The sequence below is a fragment of the Agelaius tricolor genome, unplaced genomic scaffold (assembly GCF_023055355.1).
Source record: "Agelaius tricolor isolate 1412-34295 unplaced genomic scaffold, bAgeTri1.0.p SCAF_20, whole genome shotgun sequence".
Classification (NCBI taxonomy): Eukaryota; Metazoa; Chordata; class Aves; order Passeriformes; family Icteridae; genus Agelaius; species Agelaius tricolor.
In genome coordinates, this window is record NW_027269280.1 from 10110311 (window position 1) to 10123323 (window position 13013).

The 13013-nt window shown below is 49.4% G+C and overlaps 1 protein-coding gene across 4 annotated transcripts; it reads left to right on the top strand.

Annotated features, from left to right (window-relative positions):
* The first annotated feature begins 5642 nt into the window (after positions 1-5642).
* PRKAB1 (protein kinase AMP-activated non-catalytic subunit beta 1) lies at positions 5643-12488 on the top strand. 4 transcript variants are annotated; one of them, XM_071445497.1, is made up of 8 exons: positions 5643-5710; positions 6561-6729; positions 7137-7303; positions 8210-8303; positions 8960-9074; positions 10274-10407; positions 10870-10938; positions 11023-12488. In XM_071445497.1, exons 2-8 carry the CDS (start codon positions 6571-6573, stop codon positions 11098-11100), a joined length of 816 nt encoding a protein of 271 aa, XP_071301598.1. In that variant the 5' UTR covers positions 5643-5710; positions 6561-6570; the 3' UTR covers positions 11101-12488. The 4 variants fall into 4 exon arrangements, with proteins under 4 accessions (XP_071301598.1, XP_071301595.1, XP_071301596.1 ...); XM_071445494.1 differs by lacking the exon at positions 11023-12488 and having other exon boundaries at positions 10870-11022; XM_071445495.1 differs by lacking the exons at positions 5643-5710; positions 11023-12488 and adding an exon at positions 5724-6111 and having other exon boundaries at positions 10870-11022.
* The last annotated feature ends 525 nt before the right edge of the window (positions 12489-13013 follow it).

Consider the following 13013-nt stretch of genomic DNA (forward strand, 5'->3'; position numbering starts at 1 on the left):
TTCTGGTATGTGGGAAGTGTCTTTCCTAAGTTTTGTTGCCTCTTCTACTGGAAAGAGTAATATCCCTTTTTCTAGCCCCTTGGACCGTTTCAGAATGAAGTGAATCACAGTAAAAGGAGGTTTCCAAAGTTGTGTGGGCACCAGAGGATAGGGATAGGCAACTTGAAGTATTATTTTAACTGCCTGACAAGGGTTGAGATCAATAGGAGCTAGACACCCAACTTGTTCAGACGCTTTTGAAAACCATACTGGAAATCTAACTTGCTTCTTGTTCCTTATAAATATCTTTGAAGTCTCACTCTTAATATAATTGAGAATTGAGCCATTGTACCTTCAGTGCTTCTGAAGATAAATGTTGGTACCTTACAGTGCTATTGATTGGTATAAAAATAAAGGCTTTATATTAAACCACTTAATGTGACAGAGAGGAGAGAATGCAGCAATTCCTCTAATGTCCTTAGTGCTTCTGTGTCATAGGTAATCTTATTTTTGCTTTACTAATGTATTGGTATTGTTTCTCTTCATTTATTTATGTTTACATAAATTTTCAACCATGTTTGGGAAGTGCAGCTTGTGCTGGAAAGAGATCTGGTCCTTGTACAACCACATTGTTCTGATGTGTGACAGAGACATCCCAAAGCAGGCAGCAAACACAGGGAGCACAAATGACATTTTAGTGCCCAAATCAGCAAGGCCCTAGTGCCAGCAGTGGGAGTGGAAGGCAGAATGCAGATGTCTGACTGAGGAATTTGTGCCTGCTCCATATTTAGAGGGGCATGTATACAAATTCCATTATCTCTGACAGCTCTGGGAATGACCTGTTCTTCATTGTCACACATCTAGATTTGGATTTGGTCCATTATTCTGCATTGGACCCTCCTTTTTTGGTAGGAAAAAACCCATGTTATACGATATATGTGCTGAATGATGTTATTTGATGAAACAGAGGGAGGTGGGAAGCAGTAAGATGTATTCAACTCAACATCTGTGTCCTGGCTGCATGAACAGAGTCTTCCTTCTGCAAAGCTGCCTCAGGCTTCCACTTTTTGGACACAGTGTCCTCACACACTGAAGGCACCAACTAATGCCTCAAGTCCAGCTCCCTTTTCTTTCCTGCACATATTACAGGCAGAAACAGATGGCAACTTGAAATTGCTGGCCTCAGCTCCTGGATCATGTTGGCACCTTTGGCTTCTTACAAGGCAGCTGCATTCTGCAAAACAGCCCAGTGCACGTATCTTGATATGTAATCCTAGAAGAGGCTTCTAAATATAAGTGGGGGTTCTTTGCTGCTGTATGAAGGGGGTCAGCCAGACACTCAAAACGTGGTGTAAGTTTCTTCAGATTGCACAAAAAACAAATTATCTCAGGGATAATATGAAATTAAATTCTTGAGGCGCCTCCTTGCAGACACACCCAGGGGTTTACAGCTTTCCCCTGAAGATCAGCACTGGCTCTTCAATTTATGTGGTTGCAGCCAGGATCCATGAGTGGTGAGACTCCAGAAGTTGTAGCTTTTGGACCTCTATCTTTGGATATGTGCTCACAGTGTGTTCTGCCTCTCAGCCTGGAAATAGGCTGTATCTGGTTGCTGCCACAGTGTCCCTCACTCTCAGCATCTGTTCAGGTGCCTCTGCTCAAACAGTGGGCAAACATCTCTCTCTAGGCTCATTTCCTCCCCTGCACCCTAACTTGGTCTGCCAGTTATTTATTTCTGATTGCCTTAGAAGGGGGAAGATGGAGTCATCTCCCCCATTAGTTTTTACTTTGTGTGTTTGTGTGTGCACACATGCAAGAAGAGTTGAAGGGTTGACTTCCCAAAGGCAAGTAAGATCTAAATACAAGGAAAGTCACTGGATTGATGGGGGCCAAGCTGGTTAGAAGCATCCTGGTTACCTGACAGCTGTTCAGGAGCCTTTGTGGAAGATGAAGTCCATATCACCAAACCTTGAACAGATGTGGAACCTACCCTGGCTTTGCAGGAGATAGCTCCAGGCAAGGCTGGAGCCCTCAGGGCTCTGCAGGGCCGCTGCCTGACCCCCACCTTTCTGACACAGCCCTCAGTCTCCACAGGCAGCACCTTCAGGCTCAAAAACTACCAAAATGTTGGTTTCCTCTTACAATCCTCCCACCTCCAACCTCATTTTGAATTAGCAGGTCTTGGGAAGTGTGCAGAGTTGGAGCAGAGGAGGGATGCAGTGGTGTGTGAGGGATTTCTTCTGTGCACTCCCAACTTTCCATTTCCCAAGCACAACAGCACATTCTGCAGCACAGCAGGACACGTGTCCCTGAGATGGGACTGAGCCTCTGAGGAGGCTGCCCAACCTCCTCTGCTGCACTCCCTGCCAGCCTGGCAAAGGGGGCTAAATCCACAAGTGACCTAAAAGGAGGAGGGGGCCTGGAAAGAGATCAATCAGCCACTGTAAAGATGGAGGAACAAATTCAGGACCCCAAGGTATAGTAAGAAATTTCCTCTGTCTTGAACTCTTGGTAAGTTCTGTTCTGCTCCCACACAGCTCACTCTCCACAGCACTCAAGCTGCAAGAAGCTCTTGCTCATCCGTCCTTTATAATGTGATTTATGACATGTGTGAATCTGATCTCCCAGCTCACGTCTGAGGATGGCTCCTCTGCGTTTGTCATCTCTCACTGGAGGGCTGAGTCAGCTTCCACACCACTTGCAATGACTTCTCTTTGGCTAAATAAGTTTGCATCATGTCAAGGGAAAAGAACTTTGACAGATTTCAATGGATTCTTCAGGACTTTGAACTGCACAGCATGAGGCTGAAGGCATTTCTTTTTTGACACCTACTCTGAGGTAAGAGAAGGGGAAACTCCACTGGAAGTGAAGTATCCAAACTGAAGCAGGCTGCATGGTCATGGTGAGCTGTGGCAGCCTCATGTTCACTTTTCAATCAGTATTCAGTGGGGGCTTAATTGCCTTTTGATTTTAATCAAATAACAAGAGAGATAATCTAAATAGTGAAAATGAGATATTCTGGCCTAGAGCATGGTATTTGGTGAGTGCCATCCCTGACTTGTGTGCCTGAAAAGCTTGTAAGGCCACTCTTCACCCCATCTAATCCAAGACATGCATTCCCCTAACACAGGTCTGTCCTGACCTCAGACCTATCCTGTTTGGTCCTTACTCTCTTTTAAAATGAGTCAGCTGATAGAGAGGGATGGTAAGTGATATCTCCAAGGGGGTAGAGTGACTCAGTAGCAAAGATGTCACTTCACTTGACCCCTCAGCCTGTACAGCACCCAAAGTGCTGTGTAATGATTCCCAGAACTTTGACCAGCTCTGCTGAGTCTCATCATTTTAAGAGCCAAGAACCAAACTGCCTTAAAATTAACTTCTGACTAAGAAGATTTAATAGTCAGGCCAGGTCTAGCTTGTGTTTACTAAAAAAGGTAGGTGTGAGGGAGGGAGAAAGGAGCTGAGCTTTGCTTGTGGCTACTGACATGGCAACTAACAGAGACCACACGGTTCTTCATATCCTGCAGGTCTTTTACAAGCCTCTGCTTTTAAAACCTCACATTGTCCTAGGAAGGGGTGTGGCACAGTCATGACACCAGATGAAATATTTCATTATTACTTTTATCTTGTTTTAGGGGCTGTGAGGAGTCTGAAAGTGAATTTTGGGGTGGGTTGTTTGTTTGTTTGTTTGTTTGGGGGATATTTTGTTTGGTTTTTTAAGGGAATTTCTTATTCAGAATTTCTTATTCTGAATTAGTCGCTGTGTTTTCCCCTGCTCCTTTTACCCCAACAGGGGCAGAGGTAGAAAAGGTATTTTGTAGTCTTCCTTTGGAATGTGGAGGCTGGTTCAGATGGGGTGGAAGAGGGGGAGTTTTTATGCCCTTCAGGCTGCAGAGCATAAAAGGAGGCAAAAAGTCACAGATGCTGTTAAAGGGAGGAGCAGAACTCCAAGGTTCCAGAGAATCAGTGGGAGGCTGAGCTCTGCCAGGCCCTGTGGCTTGTCTTTAGCTGATCCCTCACTTCCCACATCTCCTGCACCAACAGCTGTGAGGGAATGGGGCTCCCACTCAGGCTGAGGGGAGAAAACAACACTCCAGTGAATGCAGGGACGTGCACGCAGACGTGTATGAGGAGGTGGGGGATGATTTAGGTGTTCATGGTGTGATGTCATCCAGCCCTCTCAGGGAGCAGCACCTGACAGAGTGAGTTACAGCTGATTGCTCCAGGAGTGTGCTACACCCACCCGTCAGGGCCAGGGGAGACATGAGCCAGTCCTGAAAAGGGAGCAGACACAGGGAAAACAGGGAGGAGAAGGCAGCAACAGTGAGGCTGAGATGCCTTGTCCATGGCTTCTGTTCTGTCCACAGGCCAGCAGCTCCCAGAGGTTTTGGCATGGAGCACAACCACGGATGGTTCATCACCATGGAAGGAGGAACCATCACATTTTAACAGCAGACTTTAAAATGAATGTTTGTACCTACCACAGACTGGTAACCTCAGCCTCATGATCTGCTAGCAGGCCTTACCCTGCAGTTTGTTACCACTCTGTGGTTCCTAGAAGAACAAAATCATTGCAAAGGCCAGGCCCCAGATGAAGGTACCATGGCCTGTAGTGGGTCTATGTGGCTGCTGTGCAGATCATCCCAGTGGTCCTGGATGGGCAAATGAGGGCAAGACATGGTACCCTGTACTGCAAACAGTGCTGGCCAAGAAAACTGGGGAGAACAAAACAACCAGGGTTGGAGACAGGGCATTTATGAGCACTAAGCTGTGTGAAATGCCAAAATAACAGCAGCTGCATTTTATAGCAGGGGCTGTGTGCAGGGCTGGGGAAGGGCTGCCTGCACACATTGCCCTGGCAGCCTGCCCCGGGCAGGGTGTTCGACCCCCAGGGGCGAAAAGGGAGCAGCTGTTCCCCAAAACACAGCGGGAGCCAGCGCTGCACTGGCACAGCCATCCTGGCAGAATTCATCCCACAATGTTACAGTGTGTGGATGCTTCCATTTGGTAGGAATCCTTCTGTCTCTGTGCAGGTTGCTTCTATTTGTAATGACCAAAAAGCAATTTATCTGTAAAGAGAAGGGTGACACACCTGCAGGCCTCAGCTCTGTGGCTGTGAGGAAAGGGAAATAAAAACCAGCAACAGCTGGGGAAGAGCCAAGGGTAAAACCACACAGTGTGAGTGGGAATGATTTGAGAAAGGTACAGTGTTATTTCATTTGGGAAACATTTATCATTTAATGACTTGGCCTTCCATCTATACCCCCGCAGACACCAGAGCTGACGGTTCCAGCGCACTCTGACCGTGCTCAGGGACGCGCCATTGCCCGTGGCTCCAACACTACCCTCAGGCGCTGCCCGGGGCACGGCAGCTCCCGGGGCGGGCACGGAGCCGTGCCCGGCAGCAGTGGGTGCTGAGGAGGCGCGGGGGGAGCCTGGCCTAGAGCTGACCATGGAGCCTGCCCTGGAGCTTCCCATGGAGCCCACTATGGAGCCCGCCTTGGAGCTCACTATGGAGCCCGCCACGGAGCTCCTCATGAAGCCCGCCATGGAGCTCGCCATGGAGCTTGCCATGGAGCCCACCATGGAGCTCGCCATGGAGCTCACCAGGCAGCCCACGGAGCGCGGGGCAGCCCGGAACGGTCGCGCCGGGCTCGGTTGCCCCCGGCGGGCGCGGGCCGGGCCCGGCGGAAGCGGAAGCGCGGCGGCGGCGGCGGGAGCGCGGCGGGCGGTGGGTGCAGGCCTGGCAGGGCAGGGCAGGGGCGGCTCCCGGGGTCGCGGTCCCGGTGCTGCCAGGCCGGGCTGTGCCCCCGTGCCCCGCAGAGGTCCCGGTGCGCCCGCGGGCCCCTTCCGTTGGCACCCAGGCGGGGCTGGGTCTCTGCAGGCGCTGCCGCTCCCGGAGGAGAGCGGGAACAGAGCGCGACTGAGCTGTCCCCAGGGAGCGGTCACAGTCCCAGGCTGCCAGAGCTCCAGGGGCGCTGGGACACCGCTCTCAGACACTGGGTGGGAGCGTTGGGTGTCTGTGCAGGGGCCGGAGCTGGCCCGGGTGGTCCCTGTGGGGCCTCCAGCACGGGACATTCTGTGGTTCTTTGTTTAGAGCTCCCTTCGGCTGCTCTCAGCATCCTCAGCAGGGTGAGATACCTTACTCTAGTGAGGTCACATTTCAGGCAGGCTGCTTTTGGAGCCTTGCGACAGAAAGTTCCCCTGGTGTTGCAGGGGAACACCTGCTGGCGAGGTGCAGCGCTGTGTGCACGGGGGCAGGAGGCAAAGATCGAGCCCTTGGCTTGCGGGGACACAACAGCTCCGTGCTGTGTGCCAGGGACCTGCTGGGTCAGCTCCCTGCCTGGCTGCCTCTGGTAGAGCTGCTCATGTACAGAACTGCAGCACATCATCAGCACTAGCTAAAAACGGTCAGTGCCTTTGTTCAGAGTATGGTGTCACTTCACAATGGGTTAATCACGTTTCTGAGGCTCTTCAACTCAAAAGCACAGCCCAAGGCTACTGATGAGTTTCCTTTCCTGCCTGTTGGTGTCCCAGCTGTGGGAGTGCATGTGCTAATCCAGCTTTCCCTGCTCTTTTAGATCCACAGAAATGGGGAACACGAGCAGTGAGCGCGCGGGGCTGGAGCGCCATGGGCACAAAGCCACCCGAGGGGACAGCTCAGGAGGAGCCTCCAAGGAGGGGGACAGACCCAAAATCCTCATGGACAGCCCTGAAGATGCAGACTTGTTCCATCCAGAGGAAATGAAGGTATTGCTGGTTTGTTCTGCCAGCATTGCTTGCTTGGAAGGCTCTGGGGCTGTTTGCAACCTGCAGGGATTTTGTCATTGAGTTTACACAAAGCTGTCAATCCCCCTTCCTTCCCATGCCAAGGAGAGAATGAATTGGTGTTTAAGCAGGTATAATTGGAGGGAAGAGCATTATGTTGCCTTCCACTCTTCCTGCAGATTTGGAAGGCTTTAACACCTTTGCAGAATTCGTGCAAATGAACTTGTGAACAGTATCTAGAGATGCATTTTGTATTCTGCATCTGACAAAACCTGCTTGTAGTAAACTTAGAGAATCCTGCCTGAGGGCAAAAAAAGCTTTCAGTACAGCACAGGTTGTCTGAGTCTGCCAGGAAAGAACCTTTTTTGATTGAGACATTGTGCTTGTAGGCTCCATTGGAGAAAGAGGAATTTCTGGCTTGGCAGCAGGACCTGGAGGTGAATGACAAAACCCCCACTCAAGCTCGGCCAACAGTGTTCCGCTGGACTGGAGGAGGGAAAGAGGTTTATTTGTCAGGGTCCTTCAACAATTGGGGTAAAATTCCTCTGACAAGGAGGTAAGGAAGTGCTGCTGCAGCGTGTTCCCCATGGACTGGCAGTGCTCAGTGCCATGAGGGAGGTGGGCAGCTTGGAGATGGGATTGGGCTTGATTTACCACTCTCCTGCCTCTCTCCTCATGCGCTTGATGACAGTCTGGCTTCTCCTTCTTCCTGGATGGCACAGGGTGGAAGCTGAGCTGTGTGTCACTTCACTGGGCACAGAACACAGATAACCCCAAACAGTCCCTGCTGTGTGTCTGTGCCTGGAGCAGGGCTGGGCAGTGGAAAGGGGAGCTGGTTCCAGCACAGTCTCTGTCACACATCCTTGCCATGTCAGTGGCTTTTGCCCAGCTCAGAGGGCCCAGTGGCCTGTTGGAGCCATCAGGTGTTTCTCAGCTTTTTTGAGATGCTGCTAAAGCCTTCTGAGGAATCAGGGAGTTCACAGCCCAAGGAGTTTGGAAATTGCCAAGCAGCAGCTCTTCAGGCCCAAAGTAACCCTGAAGGATCGAGTTGCTGCTTTTATCTGCTCATTGCTCATTTATTTCATGGGCATTTGGGAAATGCAGTTTATGATGGCAAATACTGAAAGGCAGGGAAATATGAGAAAGCTGATCTTGTTCCATCAGCAGATAAATGAGGTCTCCTGTGCTAACAAGTAACATGAAGATGTGAGAGTGACTTTACAAAAGCTCAGTGCCAGTTATGGGATGTCAGGAGTGTGGGGGGACTCACTGTCACAGAGGAAATTATCATGAGCATTAATCATAATTGGATTCCTTACCTTTGGATTGCATCAGAGATTCTCTGCCTGTTTAAGGTTTTGCATGAGGAGGCTTCTGCTCTGTGTCACAGTGTGTGTCACAGCTTAGAGACCAAGGCACTTTTCAGAATTTTGCAGGGCTGATTGTTTGTCTTAAATTCCAGTCACAATAACTTTGTGGCAATCCTGGACCTGCCAGAAGGAGAGCACCAGTACAAGTTCCTCGTGGATGGGCAGTGGACACACGATCCTGCAGAGGTAAAGTTTGCTTTGAGTCACTGATTATTGATTGAGGTATCTGAAGAGGAGAAAGGGGCTGTTCAGGCTGGTGAGAGAGAGGTTTCTGCTGGCCTGGGTGGCAGCATCAGTCTGAGCTCAGAGGGCAGGAGATGCAGTGAGGGACAGGATCTCTTGGCCATTGGTTTGTAAGTGATGCCAAGCTTTGCTTGTCCAGTGCCAAACTGCCTTTTAGAGCATTGCAGCACTGCTGGCAGCCCAGAGCTCGCTGTGCCAGCATGTTGCTATTGCTGCTCTAGATCTTTTCACAGTCCAGTAATTGTGCCAAAATCTACCAGGCCTGTTTTTCCTCCTCTGCTATAAAATGAGCTTTAACCCCAGCCTGCCCAGCAGTTCCCCACGTGCTCAAGGACAGTGTCCAGAGCTGGTGTCACAGGTAACTCCAGCCCACACTGACCCCTGCCTTGGCAGGTTCAGCTGATATTTTCCTCTCCCAGCCCTTAAAATCCTGCACTTCCTCTTAACCTAACACTCATTGAGCTCTTCTCACATCTGGTTCTGTCATATTTCAAAATTAATTGTACCTCATTCTTGGTAATGCTGATTGTGCAGTTCTGAGAATCTATTAGTCCCACAGGCTTTTTTTATTCTGGTTTTTCTGTCTTGTCTTTTGGCAGCCAGTAGTAACCAGCCAGCTGGGTACTGTCAACAACATCATCCAGGTGAAGAAAACTGACTTTGAAGTGTTCGATGCTTTGATGGTGGACTCCCAAAAATGTTCAGACATGTCTGGTATGAGCTCACTGGTAACTTTATGTCACACTTTTTAGAGCTGTTCAAAATTTCATTTTCCCTTTTTATCTGAGTTAAAGCTCCAGCAGAGATTAATCTCCACTTGTGTCAGGCCCTGTGATGTGTGCAGGAGTCACAAATGCCCAAAGGAAGAAAGTGGAAAGCACAGAGGAGGAAGCCTATACAAAGCAGCACAGATCTGATGAGGAGAAGTCCTGGGTGCTCAGTAACCTTGTTTGCCCCTGCTGTGTGCAGTGGCTGGGTTTAGGGCAGTCACTGGTGGATCAGTCTCTGCTTTACCACATCAAACCAACGTTGAGAGCCTGCACTGCTCCTAATTCAGTCTTCCTCTGCTAAGGAGGCGGCTGAGGGGGTCAGGAGTTGCTTTTCAGCAGGGAGAAATTAGCTGCATTTCCATGCTGGCACAGGCTGGGGAGTATCCTCACAGTGTAGTGTAAATTATCTACCTAAGAATAATACAAAAATGCAATTCTTGCCTTAAGTTTCATGTTCCAGTGTAGCAGGAGAGAGGTGGGGTTTAGCTTGAGCCGTGTCTGAGGTCAGCCCTGCCCTGCTGGTTGCTGAGCTCTGTAGGGATGGAGCCCATGACTGAGGCAGCACCTTCCACCCTCCTTCAGCAGACCTTTGAGCCTGGGCCAGGAGGTGTGTTTGGGTGTGTTTTGCTCTGTGTGACTTTGCCCTGGCCAAAGCCTTTTTGGAGGAAGTGTTATGTGATTGTGGGGCAGGCCAGGAGGAGATTCTGGTAGATGCCCTCCCCCTTAGGCTGTAGCAGTGTTTCCTTTCCCTGATCAGACTTGGAAGGGCCCTTCCCACAGCCCAGCCTGCAGGGGGGAGCAGTTGCCTTTCTCAGGTGCATCCCATGTTCTTGCCCTTGTAGGGCAGCCTGCACTGTGGGCTGTGAGCAGAAGCTCTGGGCAGAGGTGACAGAGAAGTTCTGAAGTGCAGTTGTGCCCTCAGAACTCTGCTGCCCAGACCCTCACAGCTCCTTCCAAGTCAGACTTTGGGCACCTTAAATCCCCTCTTAGGCAGTGACTGATCCCCTGGCACTCCACCAGCTGCTGCAGTTTTACTTAAGTGCCATTGATTCCTTTAGGCTGCATGTACCTATAAAGAGCAGATGTTCTCACAAAGTATTCAGGATGAAATATTTACCATATTTACCATTTTCTCTCTGGCAGAGCTGTCCAGTTCACCCCCAGGACCGTACCACCAGGAGCCCTATGTCTGCAAGGCAGAGGAGCGCTTTAAATCCCCACCCATTCTCCCCCCACACCTGTTGCAGGTCATCCTGAACAAGGACACAGGCATTTCTGTGAGTACATCACTTTGGTTTGCTAAATAATGCCCTTGAGGGTGGGAACAGATGGGGAAAAATCTGGATATGGACAAGGGACAGCTTAGAAGAAACCTTAGCATAAGTTATTGTGCTGGTGAGTTCCTAATTATGTGTGTCCAGATGGATTCATCTGAAGTAAATCTATTTTTCTAGTTGATTGTCTTTAAAATTGAAAACTAGACTGCTGTTTTCCTCCCAAAAGCTTAATCTTGTTAACTGTTAAGACACCAGAAGCACATAAGGGATAATCACATGGTCCTGGTGAGGATGCAGAGGGTTTTACCCAGAGGGAGCTGGGGTTGTTCTGAAATGGTGACTGTGTTTGTGATGGACTCAGTGGCTGGTCACAGATGCTGTTTGGCACCCCTCAGCTGTGAGGAGTGAACTGTCACACTGTCTGTCCCACTGTTACTGTCACACTGTCCCTCTTCTCTGCAGTGTGACCCCGCTCTGCTCCCTGAGCCCAACCACGTCATGTTGAACCACCTGTATGCACTTTCCATCAAGGTGAGAGGCCAGGGCATGTCGTGCCCAGGGGCAGCCCATGTGTCTGGCCATGGCACATGCTCACTTGTTTTCCCTCCCCTGTAGGATGGAGTGATGGTGCTCAGTGCTACACACCGTTACAAGAAGAAATACGTGACCACTTTGCTGTACAAGCCAATATGAGCATCACAGTCATTTGTGACCAATTGTTCTGGGCCAGTGCAGTCTCAGAAAAAAATGCTTCACTTAACCAAATGTACTTCTGCTCTGTGCTGTAGCAAACAAACTCTGATTTCATATTTTTCCTGAGACTTCCAGGTTCTCCTGTATTTGCCTTATTTTGTTAGCCCCACCATGGAAGTTCTTGGAAATGGCAGCTTCACAGCACCCAGACAGGTGGCAAAGATGTCAGTGCCCCTTGTCAGCTGAGTTAAAAAACCACCAATTTAATTAGGCTGAATAATGTCAGGGCAGCAACAGATCAAAGAGCTTTAGCAGCAAGGCAGACTGGGAGTCTGCCAGCCCAAAGTCTGGAAAGTTCAGGATTCTTGGGGAATCTGATTTGAGCATAACACTTAGCAAAAGCAAGCTCATTACTGCTTCCATTGCTCATCAAACACTATTTCAGTAGCAAGTTCCTAACTTGCCTGGCTGAAGTAAGTGTGAATATTGATGATCATTTTGTAGCAGCCTTTTCTGGGCAAATTCAGCAACATCATCATCACTACAAGCTCGTTATTATTTTACGGTAGAGTGGGGTGCACTGTTTCTACTGTGAATAGCTCTGTAGTTTTTTCTCTTCATGAGAACTGAAATACATCTTTTCCCCTGTGGAATTTCTGGTAAAGACAATTGTTTTTAATGGCTGGATTTTTCTGTAAATCGTAATTGTGTCTTGCAGTAATCTGCTTTTGGAAAACTGGTTTCTCTTGCTGTCACTGATGAGGACTTCCTTAATCTGAGAGAGGAAGGAGATGGATGGATGCAGTTTAGGGATGAGTTCTTCAGTAACAGCCTGAGGGTGACTGTAAGTCTCCTGTGTCCAGTGGCCAAACTTACCCCTCAGTGTCAGCAGTGCTGGATGCAGCACCCTCTGTGCCCAGGGCTGGAGCCGGGCAACTTTTTAATTCTGTTTCTGTTTTCTAAGTGATTCTAGGCTGCCTGTCCTTGGTGCTGACAGCCTGTTTTATCCCAAAACAAATGCAACATTAATGCAAACCTGCTGCCAGTGTGCTTGTTGTGGTGCCTGGGGCATCGTGACCGTGCCAATGATAAGCAGCCCCTCCCACTGTGAGGGAAGCACTTTGCACAAGTCTGTGAGGACTCTGAGTGGGGACAGAGCTGCAGCAGCCAGCGTGGGGTGAGCCACAGTGGGAGGGTGCCTTGCCATCCTGGGGTCTGTTCAGCAGCCTTGTTGCAATATCTTCAGTAGCTGAGTAGATCTGGGTCTAGTGCAATGGTTTTCTCTGAAAACTTTCTTCATTCTGTGCTATGGATAGTATTTAGTATTCTGAACTACAGAATTGCTTGTTTTCAACCTCTTTAGAAACAAATAAAACATTTTCAAGAGATGTGGGTGACTTGTCTTGTTACTACTGTTCCCACCTGTGGTAATTTGACCTTCAGTGAGTTATTTTGTTATTACATGTGATTTCCTGATTGCAGTTTTATGCCTTGGTGGGTTGTACGAGCTTTTCATTAAATGATGCAGATTGAAACACTTTCCCCTCTTGCACTCAGTCAGTGAACAAGACCGAGGTGTTCGTGTTTATTTGTGATGTAAAGTTTAGAGGAAGGAAAAGACTCCAGTTAAAAGCTCCAGCAACAGAGCTGGAAAGCTTGGGATGGGCCTTAAGCCTCCTGTCAGCTTCTCTTAGTTCCAGCAGCCACTTCAAGCAGACCTTTTTCCCCAAGCCTTTGTCCTCAGCAGGGTGACTCTGCAGGTCCAGCTATGTGAGGGCACAGTTTGTGTCCCTGCAGTGTCCAGGGAATGCCAAGGCTGTGGGGTGTGTGCTCAGTGCTGGTACCTGCAGAGCACTCCATGTTCTTCACCAGTGCATCAGCTATGGTGGAACCACAGGACAGGAACAATTGTT

What these genes read in the sequence shown, in the direction of transcription:
- PRKAB1 (XM_071445494.1), top strand. Translation starts at nt 6,571, where the DNA reads ATGGGGAACACGAGCAGTGAGCGCGCGGGGCTGGAGCGCCATGGGCAC. An exon ending in AAAATTCCTCTGACAAGGAG is followed by an intron (nt 7,304 to 8,209) that starts GTAAGGAAGTGC and finishes CTTAAATTCCAG; the next exon opens with TCACAATAACTTTGTGGCAA. An exon ending in GGACACACGATCCTGCAGAG is followed by an intron (nt 8,304 to 8,959) that starts GTAAAGTTTGCT and finishes GTCTTTTGGCAG; the next exon opens with CCAGTAGTAACCAGCCAGCT.